The 21,017-nt window shown below is 27.6% G+C and overlaps 2 protein-coding genes across 2 annotated transcripts; one reads left to right on the top strand and one right to left on the bottom strand.

The window, feature by feature from the left end:
- Positions 1-437: 437 nt before the first annotated feature.
- LOC129975819 (centrosomal protein of 135 kDa-like) lies at positions 438-3,869 on the bottom strand. The gene has a single exon (XM_056089049.1). The coding sequence runs from the start codon at positions 3,751-3,753 to the stop codon at positions 472-474; it is 3,282 nt and encodes a 1,093-aa protein (XP_055945024.1). The 5' UTR covers positions 3,754-3,869; the 3' UTR covers positions 438-471.
- A 402-nt stretch (positions 3,870-4,271) lies between these two features.
- Positions 4,272-19,250, top strand: LOC129975693 (proteasome subunit alpha type-2-like). Its single transcript, XM_056088825.1, has 7 exons — positions 4,272-4,406; positions 8,735-8,811; positions 12,272-12,404; positions 14,883-15,005; positions 15,375-15,456; positions 17,788-17,861; positions 18,951-19,250. Exons 1-7 carry the CDS (start codon positions 4,366-4,368, stop codon positions 19,123-19,125), a joined length of 705 nt encoding a protein of 234 aa, XP_055944800.1. The 5' UTR covers positions 4,272-4,365; the 3' UTR covers positions 19,126-19,250.
- The last annotated feature ends 1,767 nt before the right edge of the window (positions 19,251-21,017 follow it).

The following is a 21,017-nucleotide window of genomic DNA, read 5'->3' as shown; positions in this document are numbered from 1 at the left end:
GTTCACCATAAAGAGTAATAAAATGGGAAGGAATTAATGGGAAGGAAGGGGTACAATAAAATTCATTTATTTTACGATAAGGAAAAGTAAATAATGGAGATAAAATTCTAAACAATTACCAAAATATCAGCAGATATAGAATGCTTCTACTTAAAAATTATTAAAATGTTATCTGATATATATACAAAAATATTGAAAGACTTTTATCTCACAGCAAAAAAAAAAAGAAAAGAAAAGAAAAGCATAATACCATAAAATATAATATACTTATTCACAAGTAAATATATTATCAAAAATTACATAAATTAAATAGGAAATAAAACTTTCAAATAATTCTCTATTGGATTTTAACATAAAATCAAAAATAAATATTTCTATTCTCAGTCATAAAATTTATATATATATATAAAATCAGAATTAAATCAGTAAAATGCCAATTTTTTATCTGAAATTTGATACTCTATTTATAAATCAAATATCATTTAAAGTGGAAGACTGAGAATTAGAAATTTGCACTCGTAAATGCTTTAATTCATTGTTAACCTTAGCATGTTCATATTTCTCATTAATAAGTTGTCTTTTTAAAGAATCAAGATCATTTTGTATTCTCGAATTTTCTTCCTTACAACGATACAGTTCAGCCTGAGTTGCAGTGATCTTCTCAAACACTTTTTGATTTTCATTAACAAGCCATTTAATTTCACTTTTCAATTGTTCTACTGTAATTTCATCATTACATTCCTTAGAACGCATCATCTCAATTAGAGTATTAAGTCTCTTAGCTACATTACTTTTTACAGACAATTGATTTTTCAAATCCTTTATTGTGTTTTTGTACATTTCAATTTCCTTCTCACACTTTGCATATTCTGTCCTTTCTTTTTCCAATAAATCTTCCAATTGGGAACATTTTGTTAATAAATAAGTGGTAATTGATTTAGAAGTTTCTAACTCCTCTTGAACATTTTTAAGTACTGTTTCTGATGGAGAACAAATAAGAATACCATGCTCAGATTGATTTTTTTCTGTTTGAACATTTTTATCAGCAGAGTGTATACCTGATTCTGATGAACCAAGGGTAGTTCCACGGGAACTGGAAGAAGAATTAGTAAGAGGCCTGGAGTCAATTTCAGAGATGGCAGCTTCTTCTTGAAAATGTACTTCATGGCTGGATTTAAATCCTGGAACATCTGTCTGACCATTCATATCAAGATATTGCTTCAGAAGATTCTCTCTTTGTTGCTCCTTAATAGTTAGTAATTCATGAATCCTGGATACTTCAGTTAAATACACTGAAACCTGATGTTTCATCTCTTCTAAAGCATCACACTGTTCATCATTATCTGACTGCAAATTATAATCATCATCTAAGCGCAACAATGCTTGCGCAGAATGCAATGCAGCAGCTTTATAAATAGCTTTTCGATTAGCTGCACTCTTACTGCTTTCAGTATTTTCTAATAATATGTCACACAACTTTTCAATTTCTTGACGTAAGGTTTTTCGATAATGATTCATTTCATATGCTTTGCGCTCAAATGCATGGAGGGATTCTTTTAAATTACGAATCTCATCTTCTTTCAAGATAAGATTATTTCTCAATGACATCACATCATCCTCATATGCTTTAGACAAAACATTTTCTCTTTCAATTGACTGTAACTTGGTTTTTAATTCAGTATTTTCTTGCCTGAGTTTTTCAACAGCATTTTGCTCCTTTGCAATATTATTTTCGAGAGATTCAATACGCTTCTCTGCAATATGTAACTTTGATTGAAGTGAAAATTTTTCTTCACTTGCAGATTTTAAAGATGCAAGTTCCTCGTTAGCATGCACTAAATTATTTTGGAGAGTCAGATTATCTGTTTCTAAGGAATTAACTTTACTTTTAGCTGCAGACTGTAAAGAAGCAAGTTCTTCATTAACACGTGCTAAATTATTTTGAAGAGTCAAATTATCTGCTTCCAAGGAATGAACTTTAGTTTTCAGTTCTTTATTCTCATTATTAATAGCTGACATTTCATCTTCAGCATCTCTTAATTGCGATTTCAAGCAAGCAGTGTGATTATTATTAGCTTCAGATAAAACTTTCTTAAATTTAGCCATATGTAAATCTGACTCTAATCTAATATTTTCTTCTTCCAAATTCTGAATCACTTTTTGCAGACCTTCAATCACACCTTCGCATGTTTTAATATTTTTTTCAGCAACTTCTAATTTTGTCATCAAGGCTCCAAGAGGTAGTTCACCAACCTGATAATTTACATAAGTTGAGGCATCCTTTTTATCAGGAATACAATCAGAATCCAAATGCTTTCGCTGCAGTTCCTCAATGAAATTTTGACAAGTTCTCAGATGGCTCTCCGCAGCATCTAGCTGCTTTTGTTTTAAACTTAACAAACTCTTTAATTGCTGATGATCATCAACACCATGAGTAGGCTTCTGAACAGTTGTTGAAGAAGTAATTTCTTCAGATGATTCAATTGTTGAACTTTGAAATATCTGATTTTCTTTCTTTTGTGTTAACTGATTTTTTAACTTAGCAATATTTTCCTTCAAAATTGCATTTTCATTTTCATACTGAGTTGCTAGTTCTAAAGAATCTCTTAATCTATCTTGCAAACGTAATATAATATTTTCACACTCATTAGAAACAGTTGGCTCATTTTGTTTGAAGTCTGGATTTATTGTTATTATACTCTGAATACTTTCAGCAATATTGTTCAATCTACTCATAATTTCTTTCCATTGGGTCCTTAACATATCATTTCGTAAAGAGTCTTTAGTAACAGTTTGATACAATTTTTCATTCTCTGATGCAAATAACTGTTTCAACTCAGAAACATCATTATACAACTTATGTAAATTTGACACAAGAGTAACATTTTCTTGTTGCACATTACCGAAATCGCTGTATGAAATTTCTTTCCGCTTTAAATTTGAACTAGATTTTTTACTCACCTTTTTAGATATAGCACTATCATTTTGGCTTGTAATGCCTGATCCTTTCAATGTAAGGATTGGATCAGAATCAAACTTTTTAAATCTCATCACATCATTTTCATGAGGCAATTTCCCACGTTCTCCTTTATTAAGTTGAATCTGGGATTCGAGAGATTGAATTTCTTTTAATAAACATTCAGTTAAAATTTCTGAAGGCATATGAGACATTGGAATTAATTTGGTTAATCTATAAATTTTATTGGTTAATTCTTTTTCAGTTTGCGAGAGTTTTTGTATTTCTTTAGATAGGTGACGAATTCTCTTATCTTTATGCTCAATGATTCGTTGCAACATTTTTTCACGACTTTCAGCTCCAGACTGAGAAGTTGATTTTCCTGGTACATTTTTTGTAACTGGTTTTTTCAGAGACGATTTGGGTGCTACCTTTTTCTCAGTAGGAACACTAAAATATTTGGTTTCACACCCAGCACAAATATCTGATTGCAGAGCATTTATTTCCTGTTCTAGTTCTTTATTTTCTTGAAGCAATTTCTGAATTTGTAATTCTAAATGTTTAATCGTTATTTCTTTTTGTCTGTTGCTCATTTCAAGGAAACTATTTGAACCAGCACGAAGTCTGTCTTGTAGTATTTTAATCAATTGTTCCTTCTCTAATAACTGATGTTCCAAATTTTTTATGTTACTTTGAGATTTGTGAAGTGTTTCTAAAGCGATCCGATTTTCTTCTTGTAGCTTTTCAATAACACTGGAAGCTATTTGAATGGGCGTCATTGTGCTCATCAATTTCATCACCTTGAAAAATATTCCACTTTTCAAAGTGCAAAAGTAATTTGAATCAATTCATGGCATGTTTAATAAAAATAAAAAAGTGTCTCCTCTTCGAAATACCTGTCACTAACAACATTTGAAAGCAGTTACCGTTTATCAACAAAATATTTTGCTTACAGTTAAAAGTTAAGGGATGTTTGAAAGTAAAAATAATAATAATCTTTTCCTTATTTACTATCTCAAGAAAATAAGAATATTGTTAAGCTATATATTTAAGCAAAAGAGATTAATTTGTTTTGAAATGTATATCATTCATTTATTTCTTGTAAATTCTGAATATATCGAATATTATTTAAAAATGATAAAAGTTTCTTTCTTGCTTTAATCACTAAAAATGATCATCTAGAATGAAATATTATTACATTTTCTACATTTAATTTCACACAAATGTTTTTTAATGTAAATTCATTTTTAATGTAAACATTATTTTTAGGGAAAAAAGCCCTATTACTTCAGTAAATTAGAAACTACTACTTTCATTCTACATGACAAACCAAACTATCCGATCGTTACCGGGTCCATCTTTCAACTACAAAAAGTTGTTTCGGAATTTCAAGTTTATAAAGCTTTGAGATGGCTTCTGAACGATATAGTTTTTCTTTAACAACATTTAGGTTAGTATGCACTTTTTTTCCACCTGAGTATTTTATAATTATGCTTTTGTGAGGAATATGTTTCTCAAAAATGTCGAGTCATTGTTTTTTTTAATGTATGTATATATTGACAAAAAACTTGATTTCTTTTTATTGCACACTTTTATAGTAATATTATTTTCATGCATAAGGTAGTATTTTTACATTTATTTTTTGTGTTTTAAGGATTTTGGGATCAGAGAATTTTAATTAATTAATTTTTTTATTGTTTAAGTTTACGAATCGTAAAATGTTTAATTCGATGTTATTTAAGAATTTTTAATATCTATGAAATTGATTACTTTTACTTTTTGAAATAAGATATACACGAAATGGACTCTGCTTAAATTTCGTTTATGTACAATACTGCTGATATTTTTATTATGTGTTATACTCAGTTTCAATAATTATCCCAATAAGCTTATTATGGAATGGGTAAATTTGTAATATTATCAAATGAAAATTCCAAATCATTCATAGTATTTTATTGTATATGACTCTAAAATTATATTTATTTTGGCCAATTCATTTTTGTAGCATTTCCTGTTGTGAATATATGCATTTATATATTTTACAATAGTTAAGTTTATTTTATTTTAGATAAATTTGGAGATAGGTTTATTTTGTTTTAAATAAAACTGGAAAGCTCCAGATTTTTCGCTAAGCACATAAAACTCCAAATGTTTACCATTTTGTATGGCTACAAGAAGTTGTATATGGCACTCATTTTGAAGATGGCCTCCATGATATGGTGGCAAAGAGAAATAACTTACAAAAAAATCAGGAATAATATGACAACTGGATATGAGACAAGTAATGCAAAATTATTAAATTTAGAAATTACATTGACAATGATGGCAAAAATTATCAAAGAAAATTTAATATAAAATAGAACAACTGCGAAAACTAAAAGTTCCTGAATATAGAGAAAAACGAAATCACTAAACTTTATTTCTCCTATTACAAATGTGAGGAAAGTACAACTCACCAATTCCTCTAAAAAAAATTTGGAAATAAAGATTGTATAGTTGCTTTTCTATATAGCCTTTGCGTTATATAAATTTTAAGAAGGTGAAAGACCAGTTAAGTCAAACTGATCTTTCACTTTTTTTATTGTCCTTCTCTGGAACTTCGCTTTAATGCAAGTCCAGGTGTCTCTCTCATCTGTATGGACTCCTGTCGCCAGATCTCTGAAGCTTACCGAATGGTTCATGGTGTAGTGGACATAGCCCAACTCCATCAATAGTCTGTAAGATCTCCTGTTTTTGTCAGTTAAGACAATTAGTCCTGGTCTTGCATACTGCAGGGGTGTTTGTGCTCCGGGGAAACCCCGGAATTCCGGGGATTTTGAACTTCGATCCCCGGAATTTCCGGGGATCGTCGTTCAAAAGGAAGTAGGAATAATAATGAATTATTTATTTTGATCTGGGTAATTTTGTTTGCTTTTAAAGCAGAAAACGCAAGGTCAGTGTGTGTGGTGAAAACTTTTCCTTTCTTTCTCCAAAGGCAGTGATAATGCGTGAAAAGGGGGAAAAAACTTCTTTTTTGTTCTTTCCTTATTGCGAGTTATGACTCATTCCCCCGGTTCTCGGACATTCTCTTCTGGATTCTTTTCGGCAAGTAGGCGCGGCAGAAAAAAAAGGGGGAGACTTCGTTCGACCAGATGTGTGATAACGTGACTCTGGGTTCAAAGGTCTTATCTCTACTGGCGTAGCGCCAATAAGTAGAGAAGGGGGATTTTTCGCCGTATTAGCTATTTGTCATTGATCGCTTCGCAACTTTTTTTTCTCCGCTGTGTAAAATTTTCGTTTCATTTATTGATGCACGTGTAAATTTTTCGTTTCGCTTATTGAAATATTTTTTTATTTATGTACGCAAGAGAATTTCATTTAGAAATTTCAGCATATGAAACAGAAATTACCCCTTAAAAATTCATATCTAATTAGTTTTACAGCATTAGATCCAGAGCTAAGAGGTAAAACCAGTACAATATTAGCTTTTGAAAAATTATCATCTTTTATGTCCCATATTTTTAGTGATAATGAAAAATCAAAAGTAGAAGCTGAAATAAGGTTATACCAGAGTGATATTGATATCACCAAAGAAATGCTCTACACATCTGATGAAAGTGGAAATCAAGTCAAGTGTACAATTGATAAATATTGGTCTAACGTTTTTAATTTAAAAGATGATTTCACAAATGATTATAAGTATCCTACATTGGCTAAATTGGTCAAAGCCTGCCTTAGCTGCTTCCATGGCCCATTAGTGGAAAGTGCATTCAACTTAATGGATACACTTGTCACTGACTATAGAACCTCTCTTAAGATTGATTCCCTAGATGCAGTGCAGACTATTAAATATGATTTAATGGCTTCTAAAGAAACCTCATGTGAAAAATATCAGAAAATAAAAAAAAGCAGCAGAAATTAGATAATTTTTTTTAAAAGAATTAATTCAGGTAATTTAAAATATTTTCATAAAATGTAGTAGTTTATATGTTTAAAAATTTATGGTTATTAATTTTGCAAAAAAAGTAATTCATTGAACTTTTATAATTAGGTCATTCAATACTTCATAATTGTAATTTTTCATTTCTCCCCCCCCCCCTTCTCGAAACTCCAAAATGCCGGTAGTAAGTCCATAAAAGTTTCAGGGGATTTTTTGGGGTCCCACAAACACCCCTGATACTGTTCGACAATGTCTATAAACATGTTTGCTGTCTGTTCAACTTTTCATTACACAGAAAAAAACAATTTGCACTATCTCTTTCAATTTCACCAAATATCCATTTACCTTCAATTCTCTTAACCCTTTTATACTTCCGTTTGCTGAACTTACTTTCATCAGTTTCAGTAACAGCACTAGTGTCACCAATTACCTGACAATTTCCAGTCAACATTTACACAAACTTCTCTGCAAAAACTCGTCTAGTCACACTAAGTTTTATCATCAGTTGAAATTTCAATCAAAATTATTTATTACTGGTATCTTTCATACATTGATAGTTATCAAAATTACAGGCATACACACATTGATACACTCAAACCAACTATCCTTTTGAACCAACCTTTTAATATAATGACTTATCTCCTGTCTTGTTACAAACCCAATTGGAACCATCTTCACAGTCATTCAAACAGACTAATTTCCTCTTTGCAAATTGGACATGTATATTCTTTTGTAATTTAACTAACTTTCATACAAAAATTAATCACTCTGCATTTGTCCCCTCATTAACGGGAATAGCTCATTCAAATCGGCATGCAATTTGTCTGCACTTGTAAGGCAAAGCGAGAAATTTCTACAGCAGGATTTTAAGAAAAACACCTGCAAAAGATCAGTTGAAACAGAGTCACCTGAAGCATTGACTAGAGGTGGAAGAAAAGTTGATATTCTGAACCGTTAGCTGAGTGAAAACAAACACCCGTGCTAAAAGAAATACAAATTTGGGGCAAATAAAATTGCTAGCATGAATTCGAATATGGACCATTTTATTGGTTTGCTAGAAATAAAGAGAAGATACTTCCTTCTCTGAAGTTAAAATCTTAACCCCCAATAAATTTGGGGATTTATCACTTGTCACCAAGCATCAAGTTTTTTTTATTTTAATGTTATTTGAAACTATTAGAGAATGTTTGGCAACTTATTCCCTTATTGAAAAAACGGTTGCCACTTGGTGCAATTTGTTGCCACATGCCCAATTTTCCTGTATGGCTTTGTTTTTCTTAAATAACATTTTTATTCACAGAACTGAATTCTGAAAGAAGACGCATATTTATTTATCCTGTGAAGCAAATTGGATTTCCTTAAAATTTTGTTATATTTATATATTTTAGTAAAATTATAACTGATACAATTTCACTTATATGAACATAGTTTAAAAAGGCCATTAATTACAATCTTGGCTTTTACTTCCCGAAGGTTTGTGTTTTAATTTGTTCAAAACTGAAACATGTATGGTTATTAAATGTCATGGTCTATGTTATAGATTTATATTTATATATCTCAGCTTTGATTTGTAAAATCTTAATAAAATTCTTTGTACCTTAAAAGGGGGGGGGATTGTTTTAAAAAGAAATTTAAAAATTCCTACTAAAATGATAAAATATTTATCATTCTTTATATATTGTTACATGCTATTCCAAAAATTTAGAGCTTGTAGTAGAAAACACTGTATTTATTTTGAATTCAAGATCATTAAATATGATTGTAGTATTTGTAAAAAGTGAGAAAAATTCTATTGTCTCTTGAAAGAATATGAGTTAATGAAAGAAATTCAAACTAACCCAAATATATGTTTCTTTCAGTCCTTCAGGAAAGTTGGTGCAGATTGAATATGCTTTAGCTTCTGTTGCAGCAGGAGCTCCTTCAGTAGGAATTAAGTGTAAGTTGAAAAGATTTGCCTTCAAATAATTTTAAAATTGCTTGAATATTCAAATTGAAATAAAAAAAAAATTCTTTCTAATGTACTTACATATGTTTTGATTCTACTCATCAAAATGAGTTTTTAGTTAATTTAATTCATTGAATTAGAAAATTATGTTTTATAGAGTATTTTATGTCTTTGTTAAATACAGATTTTACCCCAACTTTCTCTATAAATTGGTTTTGAAATAAAAAGTATTGTCACTTTCATGGTTCTATTTTGAAATATTCGACAATATCATTATAGTATTGAATATTTTTTTAACTTTCCTCAAATATCAGTAATTTATATCAAATATTATTTAAAGATGGCCCACTCAGTGGCTGACTGATTCTGTAGATATATTTTTTTAATCTAGAAACTGTAGACCCCTTCACACCTACCTATAATGCTATCATTCATTTTTATAACAAATAGATAAGTTTTCAAAAATGCATGCATTGAAGCAAAAAGATGAAAAATTTCTGCAAAATTAAATTGGAATGATTTTGTATATCAGCATTTTCCACATAAAAAATGTTATATAGTTTTTTAATTCATTTATTTATATATGTATTGATATTTTATTAAGTTCTGTAATTTAATTATTTGTACTTATTATTTGTAATGATGATTACACCACATGACTAGCAATAGCTGAGCTAGTTTGATAACTGTAGCTTTTGTTATGCCTTACTTTTTTTTAATACAAATATTGAAGAATAAAGTTACATGACTATTGAATATTTTTTGTTTTAATACAAAACATAACAAATATTTTCATGCCACTTAATGACAAATGTATCAATTGGCAAATAAATGCACAAAAATAAGTAAGATGAATTTAATGGAATTTATTCTAAATCTGTTATATATATTAATTATAGTACACATATGCTATAGATATATTTTCAGAAATAGAAAGAAAATATAATTATATATTATATAAGAAAATATATTATTTGTATGATTGAAGCTTGTTTTCTTTTTGGGGGTTATATAGCTCTTATTTTGAGAAATTTTAGGTAAACTGCTGAGAACTTCGTCAAATATTAGCAAATTAAAAATAGAAAAATATCTTGTTAGAAGTTCATTACATAAAGGAATTGAAATAAATAAAACTCTACATAGTATGTTGTATCATAATATATATTACATAAGCAAATAATATATTGCATAAAAAATACAAAATAATAGAATTTGAAGAGAAAGAATAAGAAATTCAATAATTTTTAGTATGTCATATGTTTTCTGTGAAATTTCATACTGTAATTATATCATAGAAATTTGATTTTTTTTAATGTCAGAGTTTTAATTTTAATATTCACATTTATGTATGCCTTATTAAGATGTACAGAAACATAAAAATGAAAATTCTGAGTAGAAAAACTAAAGCAAATATATCTGTTGACATTACAGAGAAAGTATATTAAATTTAGTTAGGACTGTTAGTTAAATAAAATATCAACAAACATAGAAACATCCTTTATCATTTCTCATCATAAATATACATTTGCTATTTAATAGTTGGTTATCTTAATCATTGGGCATATAATCTCTCATACATATAATGAAAAATTCATCCAAAATTCTTATGAATACAGTGTTTAGAAATCTTTTAGATATAAGAATAATGGATTAGCGATTTGAATACTTGACCACACTCAGGGCAATCTCATCAAAACAGTCTCTCAGCTCATTCTCCAAGTTTTTACAATGCACTTCATACAATTAAAACTTCAAGACTTAGTATTCAATATTTTATAAATAAAATCGGCATCTGTTACAAATTTGAATTTGACTGCAACCCTTTTTCATATTAATATAGAAGATTAACTTTCTGCAAATATTTTTATTTTATCCTTCACTCTGCCTCAGTTCTAATTTCTAATAGTTTGAGTTGGAGTACTTTTGATCCAACATTTAAACTTCCTAAAAGTTGATATTATCTTGAGTGTAAGGAGCCACATACCTTAACCAGTCACTAGTTTCCAGTTCCCTACATTTCTTAATTTTAGTTTCTCATAGCTTCTTTCAATACTTTTATATTAACCACATACCATCCATTAATTATCAAAAATTGTGCTCTTATTTGTAAATAATATTCACTGTGTGTGGTTAATACCAGTTACCTTTCTTTCATCTATTGTTGTTTTAAGCATGGAATTTAATAATTAATATATTAATATTAAACTTTTTGGGAATTATGAAGTAGGAAAGCTGTGCCAGCAATCAAAAAGGAAAATTGCTAAATTTTATCAACTTGATTCATTCCTTATGATAACGTTCATTATTAATAGTTATACTTTAAATGTTCTCAATTTTTATCTGGACTGGAAGATAAAGAATATTTATGTATAAAAATGAATAGATAATTAATAAATCATTGAATAAAAAAAACACTTGTAACATAAAAAGAATTACTGGCTGAGTATCTGGTATTAACCACATACTGTGAATATTATTTACAAAGGAATCCCTATAAGAGTGCAGTTTTTAATACATTGTCCCATTTTCTGTGTTTCTTTAAAGATTTCTGAGTAAAATGCTATTATTACAATTGAACTATGTTATTTATATGGTAGTAGAAGCCATTTATTAAAGTTTGTTATTAATTTTCTTTTATTTGCTACCATTTTTGTCAAATGGGAAGGTTTATTATGTAAGAATTGTTATTTTGTTATATATATATTTCATTAAATTTGTTGGCCTCAGTATTAATTATCAGAATTAACAATACATAGCAAATAGCATAATCATTATATGAAAAAAAAGTGCTTTATAATTTTTTACAAAATGTATTCAGAATTTGTGAAAATGTATTTAGAAGCTACAAATAATTAAATTGTTATATAATAATTTTTAACATTGTTTATGAAATTCTGCCTATTGTAATTTTTTTTTTTAAATTTACATGCTCAATATAATTTAATAATATAATAATATTTTTTAATTGAAATATATATATCTACATATAATTCATCTAGATTTCAAGAATTTGGCTTCACTGTATGGTTCAGAATATGTAATTATATTGTAAATATATGTTATCATGATGATATTGCTTGTGCTAATAGCTGGATTTCAATAGTACAAATTGACAACAACATATTATACTATATGTTATCTGTAACATTTCTGTGAAAATCTTAATTTATGTCTTTGAAGATAAAAGGTAGGTTTAAATAACAAAAAAAAAAAAAAAATAATAATAATAAATAAATTGAGCAGTTTAAGAACAAAGAAAGTTTTTATTTAAGGTAAAGAATACTTTTATCTTAAATTAAAACACTTTTCTTATTCAAATAATATGACAATAAATATGTATTCTAATTTTAATAAAAGTTAAATTACAAAAAATACTGGTTATTATAATTACTTATGCTATGAAAAATTGTTCTATTGATATTTGGTGTCTCATTTATCTGTTATCTTATAGCTTCTAATGGAGTAGTATTAGCTACTGAGAAGAATTACAAGTCTGTTTTATATGAAGAGCACAGCATACATAAAGTTGAAATGGTTACAGACCATATTGGAATGGTTTACAGTGGAATGGGACCAGATTATCGGTAAGTAATTTGCTTGTCTTTTTTTCAAAAAAGCAAATTGATTGGTGGAAGTTTATATATTTTTTCTGTCTAAAATTTAATGTTAATACAGTTGGCGCTGATGACAAAAGAGAGAGTTAATATAATTATGAACTTAGCAAGATGGTGAAATTGAGATATTGATATATTCAAAAAAATATTATCAGTGTCTGCTAAATTGGATGTTTTGAAAATATGTGTTGACAAATATGCAGAAATCACTTTCATATCATTTCAAATACCTTCATTTTGTTTCTTAATGTAATAAATTATAAATGATCATTTAAAGCATATATTGTGTTTATAGGTATTTTTCTTTTCTGTTGTGTTCGTTGAAAATTGCTCTTTAAATGTGTGTGTGCGTGCACACATAGTTCTCTGCTTAATATTTTTTTATATCTTTTTATTTTAAATATTAAGGAATAAAATCTCTAGAAATTGCAATACTTATTTGAGTGAAGCAAACTCTAACTTGAAAAAAGAAAATTATATTGTTGAACATGAAAAATCATGTATCCCTTATTTTAATTATTCTTTATTTTATTATAGTTCCATATTGTTTTAAAGTAATACAATTTTATTTAGTTAATCTTTTTCTTTTGTCATTTTAGTGAATATGGATCTGTTTGTTGAGGGGGGGGGGAGAGAAATTATTTAGTAACATAAAGGAACTGAATTGCTTTTTATGAAAAATTTTCTTATATGTATGTGTGTGTAAAATTTTAATTTATCTATGTCCTAAAATAATTATTTTCTGATTGCATATTGTTATTAAATATTTATAATTTAACCCTTTCGGGACAAATGTGCGCAGGAAGAAGTGCCTCTACAGGACCTGGCAAATGCTGAATCTACTTATAAACCAGAGCATTTTCTCTTATTAAACTTAATGTACATTAGATTTCATAGATTTACATAATTATTTGTAAAATACATTTTTTACATAGAAAGTAAACAATTTTTAAAAATATGATAATAATTTAAAAAATTAAAATGTTTCTTAAAACTAAATAACATACGTTACTATAATTGATAGTAATTAAAGTGAGATTAGGTGATTGATGCAAGATATAAAAACATAAAAATGTTTAAATAATTTTATTTAACATTTTAAAATATTTCATGAAAATTGTAGTTAATGCTTCAAATCTGTATGAAAAATTTAAAAATGCAGATCGATGTAGTGATTGGCCTTTTGCAATTAACAAACATAGGCAGTGTCTCATCTTTTATCTTAAACCCAGAGTAAACTATACATCTTCTAAGTTTTTAATCATCTATTTTACCATGAATAATTTAATGTTTGTTTCTATCATGAAAAAAATATATATATCGGTTTCTATCATGAAAAAAATTCGTAGATTGATCAATCATAAAATTATGTATCCTCCCCTTCCCTCTTTGGCACACTTTTTGCCATGGCTGCACAAATGAAACTGAGAAATAAATTCCTATCCCAAATGAGAGTATAAATTATAATAACCACTTCAAAATGAGCACATATTTGTTGGAAATTCAGATTTTTATCTTTATGCAAATTGTTTCTATTCTTTGTGTGCATAACATCATGATTTATGCACTAAACATTTTATTGTCATGATGTCGTGAATAAACTTGTACTCCCTTAGTCATATATCTTGTATATCAGTGAACAAAGTTTATTTTTTCGTTCATTCATTTTTTATTTCGTTTGCTTATGTTTTTAGTTGAAGCCAAAGTAATGGCTCTTTAGTTCATAAATTGATATTAATAAAGATGCATTTCTAATTCTTTAATTACACTATTTGTGTCTTTCTGAACTTTGCTAAAATTTCTTCAAACAGTGTTTCCCTTAACAAACGCATCTTTCTGTTTGCAAAAATCCAATGATTTACAGACACTTACATAAACCCAATTTGACATCAGGGAGATAAATGCTTTCTGATGTATACGACCAAACATATGATAGAAACATAGATTAGTAATGGCATTTGATAGAAAGCATTTTGTTCCTTAAGCTCAATGCAACCATACATCGATAAGCCTGTTGGTGTGTATCTGTGGCAAAACAAAGGAATGACATTCAGGCCTGAGAAGAATTTGATGCAAATGTATGTGTGCATTTTTTGTACTGAAGGGTATAACTTCTCAGTTACATAAACTCCCCCCCCCACACACACACACACACACTAAGTCTACCACATGCCAAAATGCTGTTTCAGTTAAATTCCTTTCTAAACTATTTAAATTCAAAATACTTCCTTATAATCTACTCTGCCTCTCTGTTCAGATGATGTTGTTGCCTGGTTACGATTCAAATAAAGAAATCTTCAAAATTCAGCTTTTCTGTTTTCATGAAGAAATAAAATATATATCTTAAACACTTTACTACACTTCTGTTCTCTTTTTATCCAATAACCTTGTTACATATATTTCAGAATTATTAATGATATATGATTGATTTTTTCTCCTTTTTTTTAGTTTATTGGTCAGAAGGGCTCGTAAATTGGCTCAGCAATATTACATGAGATATGGGGAGCCTATTCCAACTAGCCAGTTAGTTCAAAGAGTGGCTTATATCATGCAAGAATACACTCAATCCGGGTAATTGAATGTTTCTGAATTTGTTTAAAGCCAGTTAATTTCTTGCTGTATAATTTCAAATTTTCTTTTAAAAATCTGTTATACTTTTATTTTTTTGTTGTTTTGTTAATGCTGTTCCAATTTTTGTTGCACTCTAATATTCTACTTGACAGCTAATTGATCTTAAATTATTTAATGTTAGTTGTAATAAATTTTAAAAGGAATTTCTTATTAATGTATTTTGTAGATATATATTAATGGCTGGAGGAATATCTTGCTTATTGTTTTATTAGCCCGGTCATTTTTTTGTGTATGTTTGTTTGCATCTTCTCTTTCTACTTAAGTATGTACCTGATTCATTTCAAAACATTTTTTCTTTTTTTTCAATAGTGGTGTACGGCCATTTGGGGTTTCCCTTCTGATTGCTGGATGGGACAGTGATAGGCCATATTTGTTCCAGTGTGATCCATCAGTAAGTATATTATTTCATGTATGAAAAAAAATTATTGATGACATTTTTGTTTAAGAAACTTTTCTGGTATTTTCTGTTGTTTGTATGTAACTTTTGTTTCTTTGTTTTCCTGTGTTTCATTTTAATAGCATTTAAGATTTTAGATATTAAGATTTAATCAGATGTTTGATTAATTTTTTTTCCCTCCATTTTCAATATTTGAAATTATTCTTATTTTTCTATAAGATCTTGGTCATACTAATTTTTGATACATTTATTATGCATGCACACACACACACAATAATAAAAATAAATAGTGAATAAAAAAAATCGCACAGCATTTTTATTTCAGTATCATCAGATTAATGATAGTTAACTTCATGATAGTTAATATATGCAATATAGTCAGAGTTTTTCTGATTCCATCTAGTTTTTTCTTTTTCACAATAGATATTACTCTGTCATATCTTTTTAAATTTAAATTGGCTTGAATCTTTAGAAACTTAATGAAATAATTAGTATTATTTAATTTTCTCATTCCATTAGACATTATATTTTTAAACAGCAATTTTTAAAATATGTTATAGACTTATTAAATTGGTGGAAGCATGACATTTATAGATCAAGACTATTTATTGTAGTAATAGATGCATACATAACAGCTGTAATAAAAAAATTATTTTTTTTTTTTTTAATTCTTGTTTTCAAACCATTATATTTCAATTGGCAAATGTAAAGTAGATAAATATAATCAAAACTTTTGAGTATATCCTGCTTTATAGTATGTATGTGTGTATATCTTTATATAACATTCCGGATTCATGAACATTCCTGAAACAAACACCATGTTTATTCCGAATTACTAGATCTGTTAACCAATCAAGATTCATTGAAATTGGAGTGATTCATTTTTACAGATATGCATCACAGATTTTTAAAATTAAGATATGACTTACATTTAAGAAACAAACAAAATAAATCTCTTGCAGGTTCTGCATTTACCTTATTTCAGTTTTGAAAACCAGGTATAGAATTTCCTTGATGAGCATATATCTTTAAACTTAATACTTTATTCTACCTTCTTGTAGCTCTGAATTTAACATATTAATTTGATAAGGGTGCCTATTACTGCTTATAAGGTATTTGTAAACAATCAGTGAATTCTTCTTACTCAACATTGAATTGCTTTATTATTGAATCTTGCTTACTTTGTTGCACTTTTTGTTATTATTTTGCTTGCTTGAGTGGGGGGAGATGGGGGATTAAAATGCATTGAAACACAAGTGCAAAATTTATTATGCTAAATTGGTATATTTTTGATGTTATAATTATTTATGATTTAATTATGTTAGTGTTTATAGAATAAGATTATAATTTATATGTTTCTCTTGCCCCCCCCCCTCCCCTCCCCCCAAATGTTATGAAGCAATAGGAATTTGAATTTGAAATAGGGATTTTTAGAAAACATACCACCTTTAAATATATCTTGCAAATATGTTTCTGCAGCTGACTTCATAATCATAAATAAGTAAAACTGATCTGTATTGAACAGCTTGTATAATTGCTCTCAATTAAAAGCTGATCACTTTAGAGTGTATATTGGTATAGATTATAAACACATAACTCACTAAGATGGAGAATGATAAACAATTTTTACGTAATTTGCAAACATTAATAAAAATTTTCCTGCATGAAACATATGATGTGATATATTATCATGTGTTTATGAAATAGGGATTTAAATACTCTATAAAACTTATCATACAAGGAAATTAAGATGAAATTAAAAAGATGTTCTTTTGGCTCCTTTGTTTAAAAATTGAGTCTGGATGAATTATAATCATATAATTGCATCAATGATATCCTACAATAATATTGATAGTGCTGGTAAACATAATTGTTCACTGGATGACAGGGAAGAAAAAAAGTGAGAGTGAAGATAAAGTGGAAAATCAGTGAATGTTTATTATATGGTTAGATGTTTCAAATGAAAATTTTTTCATCTTTATTAACAATGTGTGCATTATTTAAAAATCAAATAGAAATTATTAATTTAGAAATTTTAAAGCAAATAGTATCTTTCTATATCTGATACTGATATTGAAAAATTGATTTCATTATTTATGAGCTTATATTTCATAGCATTCATTTTTCTATTAAATATAATCATTTTGAATAGTCTTTCCTCATTGGCATTACTGTCATAAAGAAGAAAATAAATTTTTCCCTTTTTTAATTAGAATATAATATTGAATAAGTGTGTTTTATGAAATAGTAAGCAATTATTTTTTTGGTAAAACCATATAAAATTGGTTTTTCATTATAAATATATTATTGTCCTTCATTTTTCAGGGTGCTTATTTTGCTTGGAGAGCTACTGCTATGGGTAAAAACCATGTTAGTGGCAAAGCATTTTTGGAAAAAAGGTACTTGTTATTCTAATGTCTTTTTACATTAATTAAAAACTGGCTTCTTATGTATATCCTGATTGATTTATAGAAATGTTTACCTATTTAAAAGTAATTTTTTAATTTGATTTTGCCCCCTTTTATAACTGAAAGAATGTATAAGAATCCATACAAATAAGTTTCAAAATCTCTCATTCTTAAAGTTGGGGGGTAAATAGAAATATTTAATTTATCATAAATTTATTTATTTTTTTAATTTTATATTAAGATGAAGGCATTTGCTCATAGTAGTTTAGTGACATAGTTTATTAAAATTATTTTTTTACCAGATTCTCTCTATTTCTATAAAAGTTAACATTTCTATAAATATTATAAAACATGTCTTAAACTTTTTTTATCTTATCATTTTCAATTGAAATTTTGAAAAGAAATAATTTTTAAACAAAACTGTTTATAATTTTTTATTGATGCACTCTTTCCTTTATAGCTTGTTTTGGGTACATTGTAGTTTATTTGTTCTGTTACAAAATATTAAAATGGTACTACTTTTAAACAGTATGATTACTAATTGGAACTGTATTTTGAAGACTGTCTTCATTTATATATCTGGGTATTGCTTGAATCAGTTGACAAAGGGCAACTGTACAACTCTTAGTTAACTAAATGGAAATTTTTTCCTGCTTATACGCTGAAGGGACAATATTTACATACAACGCTCAAAAAGCTGATGAATCTGTCTGCAAAGGTAAAAATTGAGACATGCTACCCTTGATATTATTATAAGTGCTACTTCTTATATCTGTGACTATGGTTTTTAAAATGTAAATAATAAGTATCCAGGTAATTGATAACATTAAATTGTTGTCACAGCTAATCAAACAGCAAAAATATCATGAAAGTTCAGTTAAATTTTGCTACAAATTTTTTTCCCTCATACTCATTTACTTTTTGAAACTAATTTTTTTTAATGAGATTGGAGGGGTTTTATTTATTTATTCCTTAGCATTTATTATATTTGTTGGCCTTGTGGAATTATATATATATTATTAGTTCTTTGATTTTTGTTTATAATGTTAATTATTCTTTTTATTTATTTAATGATTATAGATACAGTGAAGAGTTGGAATTAGATGATGCAATACATAATGCTATTTTAACCTTGAAAGAAGGTTTTGAAGGTCAGATGACTGCTGATAACATTGAGATTGGCATCTGTAACAAGTCTGGATTCAGGCGTCTATTGCCTGCTGAAGTCAAGGATTATTTAGCTGCTATAAATTAACTTCTTTTCATTTTGAATGTATACCTATGATTTTTACTCAAATAAAGAAGTTCTTTTGTAATAAAAACTCCTTGCAAATTGTATTCTTGCAAATAAAAAAAAAATGTAAAGTTCATTATTCATAATGTATACTTGTATCAGAATATTTTTTTTTTTTTTTTTCATATATAATCAGAAAGACAAAGTTTATTTTCTTCATAAGTGTCTTTCCTGATTAAGTAGCAAAGAAATTATTTTGTAATTTATTATTTTCATTTTGTTGATAAGGAATTCACATTTTTATCTGGTACTTCACATTTTAAACAATAAATCTGAAAGTTAGTGTAAAAAAGAAATAAATCTTTTTAAAAGATTTATAATCTATGATGTATGGTGTTCTTGATTCCATGTTAGAAAAAAATGATAAGTCCAGGGGGAGAAATCTGCAGTTGAATGTTTTGATTTCATGATCTGTCAAGTGGGTGCTATTCATATGTCAGTTTAAGTACAATTATTTTTAAAAAGACTTTTAAATCTTTCAGATCTTAAAAGGATCTTTCTCGGAAGTATTTCACTCTCTCTCTTGTTTATTTTTATAATGAAGTTTTAATTTCTTTAATAATAAACTTTTTATTAAAAAAATATTTTCTTTGTCTGAATTTATTAGTTGCTTTCATGTATTTACTTCAGCTTAATAATGCAAATTCATGATATGTGTTTGATTCTAATTTCAACAATGGCAATTTTATTGCTCAGATTAGAAACTCCTTTGTAAGCTCATATTTCTTTGCTTTTTGCATAATGTATAAAAATGAAATCAATAACACAGCATCTGTTTCTCAAGAAGTTATATTGTACTTCAAATATTGCCATTGCTAAGTATATTCATGTATATAACATATTAAAATATCGATAATGAATTATTTTTTCAAATTGGATATTTTAAATTTTTTAGTAGACTTATCTGCTGTTTTATTAGTTTAAACAATATATATTTCTCAGATTAATTAATTTTAACTAAAATTTTAATAAAACTAATTTTTAAGACTTTTTTTTTATGGCGGTAATTGTTTACAGTACTGTGAATGGTTAGCATAACCATGACATGTTTGTGTGCTGTATAAAACTTTATATTTGTCCCAAAATGATTCTTTGGGACATATATAAAGACATAAAACTTCTAAAGCTTTTTCCTATTATGACCTAATAATAAAGATCAAATAATCTGAAACTCCTTTTAAAATTACTGTTTGGCAACATTTAAAAAATAAACAAAACTGGTTTTGATTCCAAATATTAAGAAGTGTGGTGGAGGAAGGGCAGGTTTAAAAAATTTTCATAAGCTAGCTAAGCCATAATGTTAGAAAATTTTCATAAGCTTCTCAGCAGCAATCTGCTGTTTAAGGATCTTTGGTCCATAATTATTACAAATTTAATTAATATATATATACATAATATGATCTTATTGTCACTGTTTATTATGTTCAAAGTAATAGTTTAACAAAAACAAATCATTCATTCAAAAGCTTATAAACCATTAATTTTGAATCGCACCAATATTGTTTATGATCTCCATGTGACTAATCCTGTAGAGAACATTCTGAATCACATTAAATCCTTCTTAGCAGATACAGCCAAAAACATAAATATTTGTAGAAATTGGAAATTTTTTTTCTTCAGATGGCTTGTACTTTAGTGGGATAACTGCATCAACATAGATATTGTGTGTAATTTTTTATTCCTGCAATTTAGATAAGTCATACTTACAGTAAAACTTTTATTGTTTGGATCACTTTGGGATGGTGGGGAAGGGGGATCTGCAAACAAAATTTTGAAGACAGTGACACATCTGAATCTGACTTATATGTTCTAAAGTTGATATTTTAATACAGTATTTATGTATACAAAAGATA

This window comes from Argiope bruennichi, chromosome 7, assembly GCF_947563725.1.
Source record: "Argiope bruennichi chromosome 7, qqArgBrue1.1, whole genome shotgun sequence".
NCBI classification, from domain to species: Eukaryota; Metazoa; Arthropoda; class Arachnida; order Araneae; family Araneidae; genus Argiope; species Argiope bruennichi.
This window is presented reverse-complemented; position numbering and strand designations above follow the sequence as displayed.